The 22,273-nt window shown below is 39.0% G+C and overlaps 1 protein-coding gene across 6 annotated transcripts in view; it reads left to right on the top strand.

Moving 5' to 3' along the window:
• ARHGEF10 (Rho guanine nucleotide exchange factor 10) overlaps positions 1-22,273 on the top strand; it is a 117,319-nt gene that overhangs the window by 82,019 nt on the left and 13,027 nt on the right. For all 6 annotated transcript variants that reach the window (XM_075414718.1, XM_075414721.1, XM_075414720.1 and 3 more), the window contains 4 exons: positions 3,052-3,138; positions 4,525-4,748; positions 5,787-5,944; positions 16,673-16,815. In XM_075414718.1, coding sequence (XP_075270833.1) covers positions 3,052-3,138; positions 4,525-4,748; positions 5,787-5,944; positions 16,673-16,815 — 612 coding nt within the window. The remainder of the gene's footprint in view (positions 1-3,051; positions 3,139-4,524; positions 4,749-5,786; positions 5,945-16,672; positions 16,816-22,273) is intronic.

Genomic DNA, 22,273 nt, shown 5'->3' with positions numbered 1-22,273 from the left:
GAAATCAATAGTTTTAAAATAATTTTTAAAATTCTGTTTTATGGTGTCTTATATAAAATGTAGTTCTGATCTGAACAGTGATGCAGAATTGGTCGTAGTGGCTGATTTCCTAAAATAATGTGGTTGAAGTCATGTGGACCACTGGCTTTAATGATGAAAATAAGTACCGTGTGTCCAGACCAACAGATGGAAGCGGGGAAGAGTGCTGTTTACTACTTTTTCGTATGCATCAGCAGAATTTCTTATTGATCATCAGTTAGATAGGCTTGTGCAGAAACACTAATGGAAATAGTTGTACATGTATAGCCAGAATCCCAGTGTTAACAGACATCATCGCACAGGTACTGCTTAAAGCCCCAGTAAGTCTGCAGACCCTCATTGCTAGGACAGTCTACACAGGAGGGAAGTTCAGCTGGCAGCTTCCCTTCAAGTGTGAGTACATAGGCCTGGATGTCAGCGCAAAATAATTGCTTCCTGTAAATGCTTTTGAAATGTTTAACGGTGTTAAATCGAGCCATTTCTATGATACTGGTTTTCAGAGCAGACCTGTGGTTTACGGCTGCCAAAGTCAACTGATAAAGTCTGTGGTCCCCCATACAACCATAATCATTCTTGCCTTATTAGACAGGTAGCTTTTTCTGTATTGAATATTTTCTGAAGTCACCACTGGTGAAATAACCAAGCTAATTGAATTTTTTGCGGAAACTCAAAATATTTACGTGTTCTTAGAGCCTATGCATCTCTAAGTGCTGTAGCTCCGTGCCAGGAGCCTTGAAGGCCTAGGCTCAACTCCTGTAATCAAGTTACCACAGAATCTGCTTGTTGTGAAAGGAAAGTCTGTTGCCCATACAGTTGGGTGATGGCCTTTGCCTTGGTCACCTTAGGAGAAGACAGTGTGTGGCAGTGTTAACCTGAGCTCTGGGTGAACTTTGCCAGTTTTGCAGCTCCTAAAGATAACATGTGGGCGTGAGCCCAGCTGTCATGCCTGATGCCTTTAAGTCCTCCATATTACTGGAAAAGATTACTGGTGTTTTTCCACAGCCTCTGCTGCAGTTTGGGTGTCAGGTCACAGCTTGGGGTGGGAAGAGATCCTTTGCTTGGCTGATCCTGCTTGTTGCCTCTCTGCGTGCTGCTCAGGCTGCCTGCTGATGTAGGGAGCCTGTAATGACTTCTTCCATCAGAACAAGTTTACGCCCCAGGCAAAGGGCTTCTGTCAAGACTGAAAGCTAAACTACCAGGGTTTACCTACGGAAAAATGTCGTTGGTTTTAACTAAGATGCAACATGGAGATTTAACAAGCAGCCTGAGAAATATCCAGCATGCAGGCCGTCTTTGACTAGTGATGTATTTATCTGTCACAGCTACTGTAAATCACCACTACAAGTAGATCGTTTCAGTAAGTGTTAAATGAGACATGCTAAGACTGGCGAGGATAGCTTTTTTTTTGTGTGGCTAAGATTGGTGAGGAAAACTTTTTTCTTTTTCTCATCTTTTTCATCTTTTATCATCATAGTGAATTGCTTTTGTGAATACATAACATTTTTACTACTGCTAATCACTTGGTGATAACTGCTGACTTACGGGAGATTTCTGAAGTTCTTTGCACTTTTCAAAATGAAGTCAACTGGGAATTTAGAACTCTAACTTACACCTGCATGTTTCCTTTTATTTATTTTTCTAATTATTCGCTGTTGGGAGATGATGTTGCTGCATCATGGTGAATTTATCTAAGTTAATACTACCCAAATTGTCTCTGGTACTGCAATACAATCGCAGTAGCATTGATGTCTGAGATGAGAACGTGAGTGTGAAATATAGAGAATCTTGTCTAAAAATGTAATATCACACCTCATCAGGAACCTTTTTATTGTCTATACAGTTGTGAATTACCTGTATGTGTTTTAAAGTGTTTACATAAGCTTTAGGAAGCTCTGTCATGGGTATTAGGGAAATTAGGGAAAACACAAATCCATGACAGCTCATAAAAATGCCTATTTTCAGAGCCTTGGTGCTTGAATAACTTTCAGAGTTGGGATGGACTTAAATATAGATCTTGAGTCTGGTGTTAGCTTTCAGATTTTTCTTAAATAGCCTGCATGATAAAATCATGAGTATGGTTATTAATTTACTGACAGTAACATGATGACGTCAAGTTGGGAGGGAGTAGGAGCAGCATTAGCATTCAAAACGAGTAAAGCAGCTGGAGAAATAATTTGGAGGGAGGAGCGGGGGGGGAGGGGTGACAGTCAGTAGGACAGACATATGGTATGCTCCGGCAGACATAAAGACCTTCGCAAGTAAAGACTGAGGAGGCGACTGAGTTGAAAGTCTGTAAAAGTAATTTCGAATAGACCAGCAAGCTAAGGATTGGTGAAGAATGTAATATTGTTACAAAGAGCAAATAGTCAATGGGATGTGTGCAAACAGGCTTCAGAAGAGGTAATTGTGATGTAGTGCTGCTAACCGCTCTGCTGGAATAGCGGTGGTCAGGTGCCAAGGTTCTGCACTCGCAGATATATCGAGCTGGCACAACAGCTGGAGAGATGCCAGCTGGAAGAATGACAGTAACCAAGAATTCTAAAAACAGAAATTATTTTTAAATTTAATGAAGTGACAATGTTAGTTTAGCCTAATGAAGAGGAGACTCAGCAAGGGTCACGACATATGTCAGCCTTGCATGTAAAAGGACACTGCAGAAGGGAAGGAAGTACCTGGTGGCTGAGATGAGAAGTAATACTCTAATAACCGCAGCAAGGATGACGTTAATTTGGGTATTTGGAAAAACTTAAAGGCTATGAAACATTTGAGCCAATTAGGTAGAGAATTTATGGTCTTTGACTTTAGATGTCTGTAAGAGTAGATAAGGAATGGGTTAGGAACTACACACGTGCAGCTGAACCTGCCCATGGGAAGCTGGACGCACTAAACTGACTTCTTGCCTTCTGTGATTCTTTCATATCCTTAAATGCTTTAGTTAATCACTGACTAAATTAGGCAGAAACAGGCATATCTGTTTAACGGGCTAAATATTCTCTTCTCCTTTGTTTGAAGATTGAATGTGCTGCTTATAATCCTGAACCGTACCTCTCTGGCGAAATGGAGTCAGATTCCTGTGCCATGGAACATGGTTTTCTTTGGGTAAGTGTAATCTTCAAAAGTTAAAACGGGGGTTGTCTCCTGTTTCTTTGCATTGTTTTTTGTGACTCTTGGCAACATAAGGTTCTCAAATAAATTTTGGTTGTTTTTTTTTTTCTTTTTGTTAGTTTTAAGATGGATTCTGTAAAAGATAGCTAGTAATTTTGTGCATGTGATCTTGCTGTTCTCTGTAGGGTGTCACTTAAATGTGTGTGATTTGCTAGTGTGGCAGAGAACGAATTTCAAAGTGCTGAGCACATTCAGAAGTGAGTTATGTGCCAATTTATAATGAGGGCTGCTAAAACCCATGTGAGCTCACACTGTCCTGTTGTCTGTTTCCATATTTTAAAAATGTTTTAGCCATAAATAATCTGTTTAAGTCTATACATGGGGAAAAAAAAAACCTATTCTGGCATGTTCTTATGACCCCAAATATGCAGATATTCCAGCAGAAAGAGTGTGATAGCCAATACTTTTTAAAAAAAAAATACTAATGACTTCAGTAGCTTTTCTTGTTACTACAATACTGACATTTTAAGGGAACCCTTGTGAATTAACAGTAGAAGTTAGGAATAGCTTTTGTCAGTGGTCTTTTTCAAGGTGACCTCTATAATTTCTTTCTGTCTTTGCTATTTGTAAATAGTCATCACTGTTATATGCCAATAAAATCCTTCTACTAACACAAAATGTTCTTTGCTATGTTTTCTCATTTCATATAAAGAGAAAGAGTTATAATATAAAAGCATTTATTGCTGCTTGCGCAGAGTTTTGAGTGGGTTTTTTGGTGTGGGGTTTTTTTTTTTTTTTTTTTTCTCTTCCCAGATCCCAAATATGTACAGATTTGTGGACAGATTGATGATACTTAGTTCTGGATCAGGGAGAAGTTTAGGATCCTGTATCAGCAAGTTTACAAAAGGGATTATGTTAATAATCCCTCTTTGTGTTGGGACAGAGCATTCATTTGCAGACCTGTTAATGTGCAAGGGACAGGCCTCAGCTGTACTAGCTTTTTTAAGAGAATCAGAAATAACTTACAACACCAGTTATTAAAATAATATATTATAGAGGTGCTTACGTAATTGCATTACATTGTGTATATACATATGAGTCGGACATCAAAATAGGCCATAATATTCCTCCTTTCAAAAAAGAAATAACTGTTTTTGTGAGTATACAAGGAGATTTTGTGTGTATGATGTTTTGCAATCTTTTTTATTTGTGCTGAATTATTCTCTTGTTTATGCTTTAATGCATAAAAAATCATGGTCACATATAGAACTTGAGATGTGCTCTTCAATTAACTTTACAGTCATTCCTTCTTGTTAATGCTGATCTTCCTGGAGACAAGTATCAGTCTTGGTCTGTTTTTCTTCCCTCTTTCCAATTCAGATTGGCAGCTGTACTAATCAGATGGGCCAGATTGCAATAGTCTCATTTCAAAGCTCTGGCCCCAAGGTTATTGAGTGCTTCAATGTGGAATCACGGATTCTCTGCATGGTCTACATACCAGAGGAGGAGAGACTGAAAGAGCAGAATAAGGCTCTGGACTCTGAAAACGTTCTTGCAAAAGCTTCTAGTGTGCCTACTATTTGCCTTGGCATGGAAGAAGGAAGGTGATTCTCATTTTTAGTGTACTGTGTATGAGTTATTCATTAGGTTTTGTATTCTATAGCAAAATTATGTGAGATACTTCCAAGATAATATCTTCTTTTTTAAAAGGTATCCAGGAATACCTAGTGATCTCAACTTAGCCATTCTACCTAAATCAAGGAAAAAATGCACTCTACATGATTTAAAAATATACTATGTAGTATTTCAAATTAAAGTAATGCATATCTTTGATGAAAGAGGATTAATTCATTACAACATGTCTGAAAAATGTAAATATTACTTCTGTAATGTTACAGCATAATCTTTAGATATCAGAAAATTTTGAGAATGGCAAAGTGTTAAACGAGGAACCCATTTGCCTTCTACACTGTGATGCTGTGCAGGATTTGTCATGCGAATAAGTAATATCGCTGTTTACTGTTGACATGAATTATTTTGCTCTGTTTGAACTGGTGACCTTACTGAGTCATCACTTGATTTTTATGGAAAAACAAAGCTACATTTTCTAAACTTCTGGGTCAGTAAACAAACAGATCTTGTTATAGCTAGTGAGGGCATGAGTATGTGACTACATGTGGTTTTTTTGAAGGTGTTTCTAATTGGTATAAATGAAGAAGCACAAAATGGTGGTAATTTTAAGTCTAATTGGTGTCTGATAGTGAGTTTTTCTTCTCTTTTTGCTTAGTTGTCCATGTAATACTTAATCTATTTTTTTTTTTAACAAATAGAAAGTTTTGGGTAGACTCATTATAAGGACTTTGAGCAGAATTTTTATTATGTCTCTTTGTTGAATAAATATTTCTCCAGACAAGATAATATGAGAAATGTTGTCATATGTCAATGTTAAGTAATTTGCAAATAGTCTACATGGACATTTTGGAGGGTCAGGATACTTCTTTCCGTATTTGTCTTTCTATGAATAGGAGAAAATATTTTTTTACCCTCACTATTTTGTTCTAAACCTCTTTTGTGCATATTCTAATAAGAACTGAATAAAGCATAATTTCACAGGTTTATTTTTTCTTGCTTCTTTTTTATAGCATTTCTATTTACAAAAGTTGCCAAGGCTCAAAGAAAATTCGACTTCAACACTTCTTCACTCCTGAAAAATCCACTGTTATGAGCTTAATATATATGTCTCAATACTTGTTTGCTGGCTTGGTAAATGGAAACATCTCAGTCTACACCAAAGCAGAAGGTAATGTAGTGATATGATTTGACAACATCCTGAGGAACTCACGTCAGTATATTTTGGCAGAAGTAGTTTTCCACTATTACATTTTCCGAAAATTCTCATAAAACTGCTGAACTAAGGTTACTACACTTTTCAGTACTTCTGAAAATACTTTTTACACTTTGTTTTCTCTTTTTGAAGGATAGTAGATACTTTGATACTGTTCCCACTTTTACCATACGATACATATGAAAACTGGTTTGTGCCCCTCAGCTTAAACCCTAGGATCTTCGACAAGGGTCTGGAAGTTTATGTGATAACAGGCAGTATACTGTATTTTACACAGCACAATGCTAATTCCACTCAACTGCCCTGTATTGGTGTTTATGAAAGACAAGGATTCCCTATTGGGAGAGATTCCGGTATATCTCATTTCAAGTGACAGCTCCATTTTTACTGTACAGATGGGAGAAGTCCTTCCTATGTGTACAGCTCATGTATTTCACAGTAGGACTCCTTTTTCCATTAGCATCACAGTTTGTTGTTTTGTATCTAGCTAAGTAATTGACTAAAATAATTTGAATATAGGAGAATCCCAGGTAATACTTCTGAACCAGAACTGTCTTCTCCAGAGCTGGTTTGGGTGCTTCTCTGTGTACTTCCAGGATGTCTCACTGACTTTCCTGCAGTACTGCGTACATACGTAGTTAATCCAGTTCAAAATCAGTAAGGTTTTATTCAAAGTTTGAAACCTGAGTTTTTCAGTGAGATGTTAGCACAGACAGGTAAGCTTGCAAAGTGCAGAGCCAGCAGAGATCTGGTGTACCTTGTTAGTGTAAGCTGCGTAACGATAGTAGTCGTACTTCTCTGATGAGGTGGGCCCTGTAAGTAGTGCGGTTGCGTTTATGTGGCACTGTACCTCAGCTGCTAAATCCTGCCAGCCTCTAACTGAGGAGCCAAGCTCAGTACCTTAAATCTTGGAACAAATTATATGTCCAGTGTTAGATCATATAAAGACTTAGTTTGGGAAAGGTACAGGATGCAATTTTTCTTTTTTCCTCCAAGCAGAGAAACTGAAAAAGTGTTGGGAAAGAGATTTCCTTTTACCAGTTGTCATCTTCAGCCCAGCAGGTTTCCTCTTGAGCTGTTGTCTCTGATCTGAAGCCAGATGTTAGATTTCATTTCCCTTTAAAAATATAACTTTTTTTTACCACTGAATAGCAATTTTTTCTTTGTTTTGGAGGCACGGGAGTGAGGCCTTGATCCTAGCCTCATAACATCATTTTTGATGTTTCAGTTGCTGTATTTACGTGGATGTGGTAGTAAAGTGAATCTGCTGTCTTCTGTGAAAGGGATTGCTGTATTTAAGCTGTTTAAGACTGCAGTTACTGTCACTCAACTTCTTCTAAAAAAGACCACTTCAAAAACACAAGTGGCATCCTTGGCATTGTAGGTGAGAAAGGATGCATGGGTTGCCTGTCTACAGAGGATGTTAAGGATGGGGCAGAGCTGTTAACTGGACTGAATTACATGAAGAGTTGGAGGTTATATTGTGTTGACCGGGATCATAGTGTCCCATGTTTATCTTCCTCTGAAGACACCAGTTGTGTGCAGCAGTCTATTTCAGGATTGCTAAAGCTCTGAGACGGGAAATACACGTTCATGTTTTCCTGACTCATCTTGTAGTTCCCTTTCCTTGACAGTTTGGTCTGTGTGTGTTATTTCAGTTTTCAATGCCTCGTGAAAGTTGTGCAAATCAGCTGCTCTCATGTTAGCTTTCATATTCCTTGTAGTTGGCGGCTGTGGTCATGCGAGGCAGTCAGCCCTGGAGGGGTGTTTTTATGAGTGCTGACCTATTTTACCAAACAAAGGAATCTGAGCGGTGACATAGGAGGGAGGGGGAATGCGGCCTCCAGAGAGCTTTGTGCAGTTCATCAGGGTCGCAGGCCATTTTACAGAGGGAGTTACTTTCCAGCCGTGCAATTCAGCTTGGGTTTTGGTCTGTCGGCATAAAGGAGATCAAGGAAAGATTTAAAAGTGAACATGAAATGTGGTCACTGCATTACAAGGCAGCTTGATTTGAAGCCTGAGAAGGACAAATGCTATGGGATGCACAGGTAAAATGGTTGTGCAGCCTGTTGTGGGACTCCAGGGATGAAAACGGGTAATCCTTCCTTGAGGATGAAAATCCACCTCATAGTCTCTAATAGAGTTGGGATCCTTTTTTCTTCCTCTGTGGGCAGAAAGTGTAGTGGATCAGTTCAGTCACTGAAGCTCGATGCCTTTATGTATGTAGTCAAAGACCCACGACTTCTGTCGTTTAGTGTTCAGTACCCAAATAGCTCTAATTTCTCCTGTTGTTTTCAGACGGCTCAATGCATTTAAATATCTAGCTTGTTTAGAAACAGCAAGTACTCTCTTCTGATTTTCTTCACAAGAGAACTTTGTCAGATCGACAGCATCCAGAGTGCTCTCTGGCTGCAGAAAGTCTTGTCTTGAAGTAATGTAAAATGGAAACTAAGAAGTATGTATAGTTAACCGAGGAACACCATGCCATGCTAGTGGTAGCGTTGAAGGTGCACAGTGAGATTTCCTTTATGGCAGGTAGTCATGTTTTACTGAGACACTTCTGTATCCGTGTATTTTCACTTATGAGTTAAAAAGTACTTGAGCTTGAATGTGTTTGAACAGAAGTTAAAAGTCAGTGGGGCGCTGATATCAAATCTACTTAGTTCTTAAATGTGAGCTAAAATGGTGATCTCTGAAAATGTCACAGAAGAACTAGGATGTAGGTCAGCTAATATGTTAATCCTAAAAATAGGAGCCCTAATAATTATTCTTAATGATCCTTAATTTTATGTGGGTGAGAAGACTAGTTTGGGGAACCGTGACACAGCTAATGCATTAAATGCTGTTATATATAGAAATAGTGGTAATGCAGAAGGTAAAGTTTCTGGCATCTGGTGTGCTGGGAACTTGTTTACAGTGCTATTAACTTTTGCACAGTTATCAGTCTGAAATACTATGCATTTAGTGTTTGCCTGAGGCCGAATTATTAGGAAAATTTCCAAGCAAAACACTTCTAGAGGAGGTTAAGGAAAAAGTACGTTGTATTGTCTTTGTTTAAAAAACATAACAAACCCCCTTTGTGATGACTGCCGACAGCCCAGCAGATGTGTTTTCTGAATGATGTAATAGCAAAAAAGGTCAGCACATGTTTGACTTCCATTCATAAAAGTATCTTAGGAAAGGGAAATCACAATCTTTATATAATATAGGTATATTGTTCCTGATATAGTGTAGTCAGTTCCAGCTACTTCCTCTCTTATAGACACTGATATACATTTCCTTTCCGTAAAGTCCTGTAAAGAGTATGGAGAGAAACAGGAAAAAGAAAATAAAAACTCAGAATGATTGTGGCAAAGAGTGATTATGGCAAGGAGTAGAAGAATTAATATATTAGTAGTTCCAGAAAGAGTTTGTTTAAGATGAGAGAATAGGTGCACAAAAAAAGTCATGCTGCTTTGATTGCAGTGCCTGTCTTTTTGGCACATGGTTGGTGTGTGTAGCGCTTCACTTGTGTGTACAGCACCCACAGAGAGCCCTTGGACGCTCACGCCTAGAATTCACAGTGCTCAGCATGCTTGGTGATGCTTCCCCTCTACTCAGCACTGGTGAGGCCACACTTGGAGTGTTGGGTTCAGTTTCTGGGCTCCTCCGTACAAGAGACATGGGCATACTGGAGGGAGTCCAGCACAGAGCCATTCAGATGATAAAGGGCCTGGAGCACCTCTCCTGTGAGGAAAGGCTGAGGGAGCTGGGATTGTTCAGCCTGGAGAAGAGAAGGCTCAGGGGGATTTCATCAATGTCTACAAATACCTGAAGGCAGGGTGCAAAGAGGGCAGAGCCAGGCTCTTTCCAATGATGCCCAGAGACAATGGGGACAAACTGGAACACAGGAGGTTCCCTCTGAACATCAGGAAGCTCTTTGTTACGGTGAGGGTGACTGAGCACTGGCACAGGTTGCCCAGCGAGGTGGTGGTCTCCATCCTTGGAGATAGTCAGAAGCCATCTGGACATGTTCCTGGGCAGCCAGCATTAGGTGACCCTGCTTGAGCAATTGGGTTGGACCAGATGACCTCTAGAGGGTCCCTTCCAACCTCAACCATTCTGTGACTGTGAGGAGAGAAATGTCCAAACAAACCAGTACGAAACTGCAACAAGGCATTTCGTAATGTCATCCTGCTTCCAGGTGCTGCTGAGCTAAGAAATGCCACTTGTGATTCACAGCACAGAGTTTGCACTTGTGGTCAGTTCCATAAGCTGGCAATGAATCATACCTCTGTAATTTTTTTTTTTTAAACAGGATAGGACAAATAGGACATGTAGTTTCCCATATAGTGTCCTAACAGCTAAGGCACTGGGCTCTCAGCAGAAGAGATCTCTCTTTTATCAAGTGATTATTTAATACATAAACTTTTGCTCTGTTGCCTCTCACCCAGTCTTTAACTTTTTTTTTTTTTTTTTTCCCCAAGAGTGGCTCAGCTTTAACATGAAGAGGGGATTGGGAATGCTGCCATTGCTACTCCAAGTGGCCATTGCCGGTGTGGCTAAAAGTCTCTTCTGGAAGCCCAGAGATACTGATGTGAATCTTCTTTTGCCATAGAGAGAACCGAGTCCACACACCCATAAGACAAAGCTTCTTACATGTTTTAATGGAAGCTGTATTTTCTAGTAGGCTTTTGCAGAGCCTGTTCCCATAGGTGTACGCTGCTAGGTTCTGACCCTGAGGTTTACGAAAGGCAGAAAAGCTCTGGTTTGAGGATTGCAGTTGCATGTGAAACAAGAACAGTTCATTCTGCCATGTGCAGAACAGAAGTTTACATTCTTCAAAGAGACTTCACTGGTAAAATCTTAGGCAGCTCTGAAGCTGGTCAAGAGTGTTGATGACTGACTTGTCCAAAGAGGCTGCATGACACTAATCAGTGCTGATTTTCTGAGAATTAGTATCAAGGAAGAGGAGCAAAACTGAAAGGAAATGTAAGAGTAAGGGGAAACAGTTACAACAGTGAGAGAGTAGCAGGTGAGTTAATTAGCAAGATATCTTGATCAATTTGGCAAGACTATTGTGTACTTTGACAAATGCAGGAAAGGAGGAATATGTGGAATGTAAAGTACTGATGTCAAACTTCAGAGTTTGGGTGGATTCACATACTGCTGTAGTGTGTCTGAAGAGTGCGGTGCTGGCATGCGATTGCCACTTAAGCAGACGTGGTGAGAGGTATTGCTATGAAAAGTAAGGAATGGTATCAAACTGTTAGGGAGAGAACTAGAGCAGTGATACCAAAAATGAAATAAATACCATTGTTGTCTTGACTGTGTTAACACTGTCAGCAGTATCACGTAATACTTCTTACCAGAAATATATTGACATTGCTATCAGTCTTATTTGCTTGTCTTGTGCAGGGACTTCCAGCACCACCCCCTCTATAATTTTAGGTAGAGCTCTGTCAGCTACTTAACATGAAGAAATCGTTGCATATGTAGAAAAAAATTACTATATGCATGTGTAGCACAAGACATTCCTAGTTGCACCTTCTTTAGAAGAGCAGACCTGAGTCTCTCAGCTTATTTCCAAGTGACAAGAAATGTACTAAACTTTTTGCTTCTGTAGCTGCCATCTTACTCCTCAACAATGCTGATTTATGCACCACGTGATGGAAAAAATGTTTGTGCTCCACTGCCCAAATTAACCAACAACCGCTGTTCCCAGGGCTGTGTTGGCAGTTCTCTTGGAATCATCAATAGTGCTGCTAAGCAAGAGAGGAAGCTACCAACAAAAAAGCGTGTTCAGTTCAGCTCGACTGAAAGCATAAAGGAAGGGAAAACTACTACAAACTTTAAAAAGACTTTCTGAGGAGATAAACTATATTTTATTAGGTTATCTTGTATGAAGATTTGAAAGCACAAACAAATTATAAAAATACTAAATATGAATAAATAATTTAGAAATTAAATAATAAGAAACTTAGTTTTATAAATGATTGTAAAATAATATTACTTTCCTTCGTTGGGTGTTATGGAAACAAACCACAGAAAGATAAAATAGCCAGCATTCTGTACTATAAAATGAACTTTGTTTTAAAGCTTTTCCTATTTGATTAAATTTCAGTGAATAGAAAGATAACTGATTTTCTAAAATTCATAAAAATCTCGAGAATAATGACAAAATGCACTAATGGAAATAACATCCTTATACATTAAACTGTTAGAAATATTTCATGAGCATAAGATACCTTACTTTGATGCAGCTCAACAGCTTGATACAGGTATTGCAAGATACTTTTTGAACATTAGGGTATAAACTATGGCATGTAACTTGAAGAAATATAACTTACAGAGGGTGTTGCGAATAGTGGCGTAACACAGATCTATTAGTGCATAGGCACAACAGTGCTTAAAAACTGTTCTCATGTGTGAAGTATTCATCTAATACGCAAAGACCAGAAGTTATGACATCTTATCTCTAGAAGCCCTTAGATTTGTTTTTATATTTAACCTCGCTCTCAGATTTTGTATATGCATCTCATTCCTGCAAATAGCTGTGCCTGCAATTCCTATAGATGCCTATATTTTATTACAGTAATGTTATAGAGACTGCCAGAAATTGTCATGTCTTTTGTGCTAGGCATTTTGTGTATCTGTAGTAAGAGTCTGTAGCTGCTCTGATGTGGTTGAGTCAACTAAAACTTGCAAATACGGTAATCTTTGTGTTGTTAATACTTGTATGGACTTTTCTCACAAAGCAGGAGGAAAATCCCTCTCTCATTTCCCACTGTTCCATTCTTGTTTCCACAGGAGTCAGGCTCCAATCTTGTATTTGCGCAGGGTACAGATAACTGATTTTTCCACGTGCAAACTAGCCTCTGGTTATAGATATACGTACTGCATATTGCATCTCATTCGGTATCTATATACTTACCTCACAGGCAGAAGACGACTTTATTGTGTGTGGCTTTTCAGCATTCTAGAGACAACGATGACCATAATAATCTTCCTAAAACTAAACCAATGCTTATTTAGAGAGCAGCAACAAGGCACCAACTGAACAGAATTTTAAGACAAGCCACAGTTCTGTGGGTGCTCCTATAGGTATCCTCCAGCCAGGTCTCTGGAAGCCACATTATATTACATCTCCATTGCTTATATTTCTTCTGCTCAATTCCTGCTTTTCAGAAAGTAGTTTGCTGGGCTCCTTGCGCTGGCTTTGTTCTATTGTATGCCCTGAGATTTTGTTGGTGAATGTTTTATCTCAGCTACTCTTTCTTGCTTCTTTTCTTAGGAAAAAAATCAATTTATTAAATCAGTAACTAACCAGAGATTTATAACATCAAACAAAGTCATTCCATATCTTTTCCAAGTGCTGCACCTAATTTTAAATACATGGGTAGTGCCAGTTGTTGGTCCCGCTTACATAAGTGTGTCTTGAACCTGCAGGTGTTTACACAAGCAGAATAGAGATAGTACTTCTTTTCTCTTAGATTTTAGAAGCAGTGAGCTTTGGATCAGACAGATAACATGAAATAGCCAATGTCAAACGTGAAGTCTGTGTAAGCGGGGATTGAATAGGGTCTGCTGAGGTCGGGAGAGGGAGGCAGAGAGGGTATTATGTTTTCTTAAAAGTATGATTTTTTTATAGTCCTGAAACAACTTGTGAACTAGACACAGATTTGCTAAGTAATATTGCCAATGGGTGATAAAGTTCTTGGTCAGCAAAATGAAGTCACGATCTTGCTTTTAGCCAGCAGCCTGTGGTTAAAGCATTCACAGAAGCGTGTTGGATTACCAGGCTTAATCCCTTGCCTTGCTTGAGAGGATTTGTACCCCCTGCTTCCAACTCTCAGGAGATTTCCCTGACTGCCACAAAATAAGGAGAGTTTGCACAGTGCTTAATTTCTCATCCTGGTACCATTCCACTTTGTATAATTAATTAAGCATTCACTGAGGCAGGGACCAGAACACAGCTGACCCATCATTTAAATGCTGCCCTAATTACCAGACCTAGAGAGTCTCCCCCAGCCCCTTTTTTCCCCTCATCTGTCTCAGATGCTGTCTGATCTGGAAGACAGCAGTGTTTGCAGGAAGAAATAAAAAAGTGCTACGGAATAGCAGTATCACATGGCTAGGGTATCTGGGCAGAGTGATAGCTCTGGATTTTTCCTGGGTCAATGTATCAAGTGGGGTTGCAGTTTCTTTGCATGAAGCCATGGTAACATGAAAGACATCAGGTCTCTACCTCACCTTTTTCATATGTCCAAGCCCACTGAACTCTTAAAGCTGACTGGATTGTTAAGTGCTATGCTGACAGCACCAGCAGAAAATGGTTTTGTGAGAACTGAGTTTTGATATGCATATTTGTTGAATCAAATATTTGTAACACTGGTAGTAACATTGGTAGTATTGAACTCACCTTCTTGCAGTGAGTCGTTTTAGAATTTTTATTTTGGAATCGGCATCCACCTGACACCAATGCTGATTTTTCTTTTCACTCAAAAGCTAACGCAGATGCTAGATAATAATTTTAAATAAGACTTGATCAAAATTAATAAGGCGGCTTGATGCTTAGCCACTGAGGAGTTGCATGGAAGTTGAGGGCAAAAAGATGCAGATTAAAAAAAAACACACCTTAGATGCTTGAAATGAAATGTAAGTAAAGTTTAAAACCAGGTCCACAGTTGAGATTCTGAAAATCCCCATTCACCTGTCCCTGAAGTATCAGCAATGCTGTATGTATAGATTAATGTATAGCTTGAATGTGTTTAAGAGAAAGAGCTGTGGAGTTCAGTGAATGGTTTTGTTGGTACATTAATGTGTTGTTCAGTGTGAAAATACAACCACAGAAGAGAAGATAGCTTATTGCTCAGCATATCTGCTCTTTGACCAAATTCACAGTCTTTATCCTTCAGAAGAGACAGTAAGAATATACTGGAATTATGCTGGTGTTACCCCTAGAAAGGAGTCACAAGGATGCTATGTACTGGATACTGTTAGGACTTCTGCAATCAGCACAACTTACATGATGGAAGTTGGGATGCCCACAGGCGTGCAGCTCCGCTCTTTGAAGGCTTTGCACTGAACTGCCTGCAGTGGTTAAAAGATTTGTAGGGTATGGGGAGCCTCCACGTAAGAATTTAATTTGAGGATCATGTGGGTGCTAGCAAATGAAAACTTTTCCAGAAGTTTCTTTATTACTAATGGTACATATGAGTCACGAAGAACGCGGGGTGACTGACATCGCTGGGAGAGTTTGCAGGCTAGTAACTGGAAACAGGCTTCTCGCTTTCAATTTAAAATCATGAAAATGATTTTGACAGCCTGAAACTAAATGTCATTTTTACAAAGATGCTTTCGGAAGAGAGCCGCATCCTGAGAATGACTCAGGAAAGGTTGTATTGTGCAGATGGCAGAGGCAATGAGAAGTACTCCAGAGCGGAGGCTTCTCATTACTGTTGTTGCTGCTGTTACTGCGAAGCAGGAAATTTCATACCCGTTTACCTAAGCAGACAGTAAAAGATACACTTGTTATTGGGGGAAAAAGCAAAAAAGTTGTACTTAAGTGCTTGCCTAAAGATGTGTTTACCTTGGACTCATCAATCAAAATTTAAGTTGTTACTGAGTAGGAACCGGTGTCAGTAGAGAACTTTTCTGCAGCTTATGCAGGAAGAAAGCTTTAAAGTGAGGAATAAGGCCTTTTTGACTTATTTTATCTCAATGTAAAAACAGATTCTGATATTATTATTAAAGCGTAATGGCTAGAAATGCAGGTTTTGAGACTTTATGTTCAATGAGCGCTTACAATAGAAATAAACTAAAATATTAAAATTATTATCGACATATTTAGTATGTGAAATTGTATGTGTAAAAGACACAGCTACAATTATTTCAAGAAGCCCATGTTGCTAGGTCTTAAATTTGGAGAGGAATAATCTGCTAATCCTTTTTTCAAAGAGATGGCAAGTGAGAGTGGCCAGAGCAGTACGTGGCAGCATGCAGTTTCTATCAGAAGGTCTCTGAATAATTGATTGTGCCGCATACACATGCATAATGTAATTTGGATCTGCTAAATGCAGTCCACATAAAACGCTGTGAATTATAGTTGGGGGAAAAAATAGGAAGAGTGAAGATATGGCACAACATTAAGTTTTAATTTCTTTTTAAAAAAAAAAACTTCTCCTTAAGTGAAGCATGCAGTAGCAGGAAGTCCATTCCATCAGTGTGCTCCTAGAGAGTCGTCTGAGCTCATTAGAACCTACAGTAAAAGTCTCACTGGCTACTTTTCACATGAAGAATGATTCTGTCCTAGCTGGAAGTTGATTGATCTTGAAATAGGTTGGTTGTGAGCTCCTTCTGAGTTGGGGAAAATTATATCAGCCATGGCTTTCTGACTGTGTTTCCTCTGGAAAGGAAAGCAGTTGTATCAGAACAGCAACGTGGGATTCCTTGTTTGTTAATTAGTCCAGACGAAATTTGTTCAGTTAAGCAATGTGAGTGTTTGGTTTTGGATTTCCCCTTAATGTTGTATTACCCTGAAGCTAAAATTAAACATACGTAAATCACAATGTAGCTTGTGATTTACAACTGCGGCAACCTGCAGAGGTTGGAGCAGTAGGCTTGAGAGTGTTTTCAAAACTGTTTTAAAACAAGGATTACCATTTTGTGGTGTATAACCTTTCTTCTTCTTTTTTATTGAAGATGGGACATGGAACACGGAACCCCAGAAGATAGTTAAACTGGGGGTGCTGCCTGTTAGAAGTCTGCTTGTGATGGAGGAGACCATTTGGGCTGCATGTGGTGGACAAATTTTTATAATCAGCACTGTGACGCATTCCATAGAGGTAAACACTTTTAAAAGCATTGTTCACATACTATGCTACAGGGTGGAAGTGGTGACATTTTAAACATTAAAATCTGTTTAAGAAGCTTCATGATTCAGGAAGCTTTTCATGAAATACGGTTTCAGTTCTGTTAAATTCCGCTCCCTGCTGTTTGAAATTCTGCCATGATGTTTTCTGCTGATCTCACTAGACGTAGGTTGACTTCCGTTTCCCCCCAGGTTTCCCTAAGGTGCCTGGAACTTGTAGAGTATTTGGGGCAAGAGGTTTGCTTAAAAATCAGATCTGAGGAAAGGCAGCAAAGAAGTGGGTGCCTATAGGAATTGCTTGTTTATTCCAGAAGAAGGTTTAATTAAGAGGCTGCCTCTACATAGTTAGATGTTACTGGTACCTTGTGATGATTCCATAGTACATTTCATCAGAGTTTTGCTTGTCAGTGGCCTTAAAAAATTTGCTTTGCATAAGGATATTTTGCAATGAATAATCATAAGAAAGTCAGCTTTTCTGGAAGCAGGCAAGAGTGTTAAGGATTCAAGCTCAAGATTTGTGACCACCTTTTCCAGAAAGCGTTAAGCCTTCATTTCTGTCAAAATTGCAGCCTCCATGAAAAGGTTGTCCTAGTGGTTGAAAGTTTCAAGTTGATGAAGCGTTAGGAATTCAGTCTCTCCTTCAACCTACAATGCAGTTACACTGAGTTGCATGATGTTTACAGCCATGAAGTTCTTTCAAACAGGAGAAGTGGTGAGCTCACAGCCTCCGTCTTTGTGTGCTTTGTTGCTGCTTTTTTGTTTCGTTGATGACCGTGTTTTCTCCCAACAATCGTCTGTTTGGTACAATTGGTTCTGTGAGTCATTGTCATGGGTTCGCAGGGAAACAGCTAACATCCGAATTTCCTCTGTCTTTATCTGTGCTTTCTGGGTGATTTGTTTCCTCCTACTTTATTTTTCTTGAAGGCTTGTTTGTTGATAGTTTGAATGGTATGATGCAGGGAAGGATTTTTGAAAGAGTGATTTGGATAGGTGCTTGAAATGAACTTTTTGTGAGCTTCACTGGGGGGGGGCGCAAGGTAGCCTCTGGGCTACCTGGCTACTGTCCTACAGACTTTGGTGATGAATCTCACTGATTATCACCAAGAAATAGATAGCAGCGGTAAGAGATCACAGCCAGATTGTTCCTGTGTGAGGTTGGTCGCATACAGCCAGATCTCTGTGAATAATACTTGGCGTTTCTGGCCTCGTTCTATCGCAAAGCTCTTCCTAGATCGGGTGGTGGGGCTGCGCTTTGGGCTATGCTGTGCTGTTTTGGCACAGGCGGACCAAACCAGAGGTAGGCAAGCTTTGAGGATTAAAGAATGTATAAAGCTTACTCTGTCAAAATACAGTATAGCATAATGGATTGCAGTACTGAAAACAGAAGGTTAGAGACATAAAATAACAAATATTCTAGCAATATCTCTCAGACATGGTAGCTTCATTTTTCAGCTGTTACTACCAATTTTCCTACAAAGGCATCACAGAAGTTTTCTTTTCATTTCCAGAGTGCTTTGTAAACAAACCCGTCCATTGTACTCAGAGCTCAGATTATTACAGGTCCACTGACTTTTATAGATATATTTAATATATAGGCAATGAATGCTGCAGCCAACAACGTATAAGAAATGGTGCAACTGGAAATGGTGCATATGGGTTGAATAATGCTTTCTCAACACAAGTATTTTATTCAAGAATGTGATGATTTTTTTGTATGACTGGCTGAGGGTCATCTTTTTTATTACACACAATTACCCATACGATAGCGTGTCATCTTTCTCATAGACTTGTGAATAAATGATGATTTTTTTTGTTGCCTCTTTAATGGTCCTAACATGGTATGCAAGAACTGATCTTGTTTTCATCATCTGACCAGACTGAGCAGCTTACTGATGTTTTTGCAATTGCTACTGTCTCAGTTACCTGACTTGTTTTGATAACTTCCTGGGTTTATCTTTCCAAAAGTGATCTGCTGCAATGTGCATACCATATTCATTGGCAGTATTGTTTCAATATTATATTATACACAAGGAATTTTAGACTCTGTCTGTAGGGAGTATTTTAACAGTATCAGCAGCTGAACACGGTTGAGCTACCTCTTCGTTACCGTGCAGAACAGAAGCTTTGCTGTATGAAGGGAAACAGCAGCAAGGAAATATTTGTTCTCCCTCTGTGCCCTCTCTTGTTGAGAGTTAGTATAAATGATTTGACTCAAGATTTTTTGTAAAATATTCACCTTTGCTTTAGCATCAGGAATCCAGGTGTTGCACAGGGCTCCCTCCTTGCTGAACTCATTTGTATCTCCATATACTGCAGATTTCAGCTGCTGGTTTGTTCTTTGCTTTCTACCATCATGTATACATATTACATGCTCTGTGTCATATACTTCACATGTAAAGGCACCAGACTAGTTTGTAAGGCCATATTTGTGCAAGCCCATGAGTATATTCAAGACCATTTTGTAAACTTCATCCTTGTGAGGCACTCAGTGCTTCATAGGCACCTCATGTTTAACTGTGCGTTTGCTAAGTGCAAAGTACATTGTTTTCAAAGACAATCTCATTCAGTGCCTCCTTGCTTTTCTGATATTCTTATTTAAGCTGTTTTTCAAATAACTGTTAGTAAATGAGCAGGTTTGGCATCCTATATATTGGGTTTGGATGTTATTTGCTTTTCCTGCCCCTGCCCTACCCCGAAATGGGTAAGACTCTTAATTCACTTGTTTTAATGATATGTTACTTTAATAGAATGTTTTAGGAAATGTCTCTTACTGGCACAATGCCTCAAGTTCCTTGGCAAGGGACATGTGAGGAACACATCAATTACTGTTATATATTAATTGCATACTCTGATACTCTTTCCGTGAAGAAGAAATTTATTCTTGGTCTTGACCCGAGATCTGGCAGTTGTATTGCTGGTGGCTGTAGACCTTGATCCTGTGGTGATGTCTGTGCGTGTAGACCCTTAGGCTCTGCAAATGCAGTCTGTGTTTGTGTAAAAACAACAAAAAACGCCAGAGTGTTTAACAGAATAAGGTTACCAACTGAATGGCATTCCATCCTGGTTTGTTTTGTCTTGCTTTTAAAACTTGGCTAACTATACCAGTTACTCTCGTTTTAATGATTCAAGTAGAACAAGCTGAAATATTCAGCTCGATAAATGAAACAAATGAAAATCCTTATACAAGAGTGTATGTTCCCCAAGTACTGCAAATTCTTTGAAGTAGTAGAAGTCATTTGTTTTACCTTGTGGACAATGATGGCCATTATGCCTCTCTCATGAAGCCTGAGAAATTGCGGTTGAGTTCTTGGCGCAGCTGTTTGATGCGAGTGGGCGCCCCCTCAAAAGACAGAGTCCAGCTCTGCCCTGCGCTGCTGGAACAGTAGTGAGCTGTGTCGGGCTGCGGCGTCCCGAATCTCATCTGCAGCTCTGGTGTGGCTCGGAGTTTGAACGAGAGAGCCTGAGGGCAAAAAAAGCTGGACTCTGAATAGAATGGAATGTAGGTATGAAAACTAAAAGAGAGAAGTAAAATTAAGTTCGATTTTATTTATTATTTAATAACAGAGGAAATAAGACATTTTTGTCCCTTTATATCGGTATTTCTTGCTATGAGAAGAAAAAAAAAAGAAGAAAAAGGCCAGCTATTGCTTTTCAGATAGACGTGTAGTTGAAACAGATGTCAAAGCTATCCTCTGTGCAAGAAACTTACGCATTTGTAAAAGAATGCACAGGTTTGGGAAGGTTTCCACTCTGTGTTAGAAGACCCTTTGAATGAGAAGAACAGTTCTTTTTATATGCTTCTTGTGGCGATGACAATATTACAGTTTCTCTGTAAATATGTCTACGTGGTTCAGCAGACAGCTGTACGTACGGCAGGACAGACAAAGTGGGAGTATAATGAGCTGACTGGTAAAAATGGAATGTGACAAAAATGCATGTGCACGTTGTTTACAGTGGCACCAACAGAATTGTCCGCTGCGGTCAGACCACTGCCGAGAAAATTCTTTTTTTATGATCAGCTCCGTTTTTCTTCAAATTCCAAACAGAGCAAGTTGTTGGTCAGATTCCTTTCAGCGGCTTTGGATCTCTCCCTGCGAAGTTTTCAAAAGTCAGTTGGTTGTCAGCGCAGGGCTGTATGAGTCTCCAAACAAGTTATTTTAAAATCCTTCTTGCAATAAAACATGTATAATGAGAATATCAGGAAATTTAGTCGTAGGAACTGTTTCTGGCTTTGAAAGATGTTGTTCATGGATGAATTCTTCTGTTGAATAAGTGGTATGATTTTCAAATTGTGTCTCTCTTTTGGTAAAGAATGAATGGAGGTTACATGAGGAAAACAGTGAATATAAATGTGCCTGCAGAGGTGCTTATCTTGCATTCCACAGTGTTGTTACTCAGAGTCAAAAGGTAATAGAATAACACTCTCAAGACCTGAACTACTCCCTAACAGCTGAAGAGAAACTTCTCTGTTCATTTACAAAAACCTGAACATTTGGAAAATAGTGTTAACAAATCAAAAGGAAAAAAAATAGTTCCCTGTATTTTTAAACAGTCAATTTCTCAGTATAAGTATTGATTTATGAAGTAATAAAGTAGGAAAAGAAAATGAAGTGTCTAGTAAGTATAATACCGAAACTTCTATTCTTGATCTCTCATCTTAGCCTGTTTGTTGAATTTAGATGGAGAATTTGAACGGTATGTCTATAAACCTAATATATTAAAAACATAACTGTCTCTGCTAAGAGCTTAGCCTGAGAAACATGTAATTTGGATTTTGTTGCAAAATGACCACAATGTAACTGTTAACTGTAATGCATGGAAAATTAAAGTGTGCTTTTTATAAGGAGGAAGGAGGTACTATTGCATTTTATCTGCAATATAATTAGGAGTATGTAATATGTAGTGTTAGTATTAGAGCAGATATTTACTTCCATATCCCTCGGGAAGATATTTTTATCCAAGGAACAGTTTGTCATTTATTCAGCCAGAGAAGTTTTGTGTTTACTAGAATAGTTCTCTGTATTTGATAATAGCTGGCACAACATTAAAAGGCTGTGTTTAACTTCAGAGGCAGTTTACTTAAAAGACAAAATTGGAAAAAAAAAAAAATTCCCTACTTCTAGTTAATGATTACAGAACTTTATTACAGCTTTATCTTGCACGTTAACAGGGGCATGTAGAGAGGTTTTGGCCTTCCTGGAGCCACGCAGAAGGTGTAGCTGTGAAGGCACTAGATCAAGGAAAAAGATCTATCCTGAAAGTCTTGCATGAATTCTTACCTTCAGGAGGAGGATTTTGGCCTTTCTGATGAGAAGCATCAATATTTTGAAGGACAGGAAAACAAAATAGCTAATGCTTGTGAAATACAAGCCTCAGCTGTTATGGGCTTGCCAGCCCTACCGTGCAATATTTTTAATAAATACAGTATCTAA

The sequence above is a fragment of the Opisthocomus hoazin genome, chromosome 2 (assembly GCF_030867145.1).
Source record: "Opisthocomus hoazin isolate bOpiHoa1 chromosome 2, bOpiHoa1.hap1, whole genome shotgun sequence".
NCBI lineage: Eukaryota > Metazoa > Chordata > Aves > Opisthocomiformes > Opisthocomidae > Opisthocomus > Opisthocomus hoazin.
Note: the sequence above shows the minus strand (reverse complement) of the source record. Positions and strands in the feature narration are given on the sequence as shown.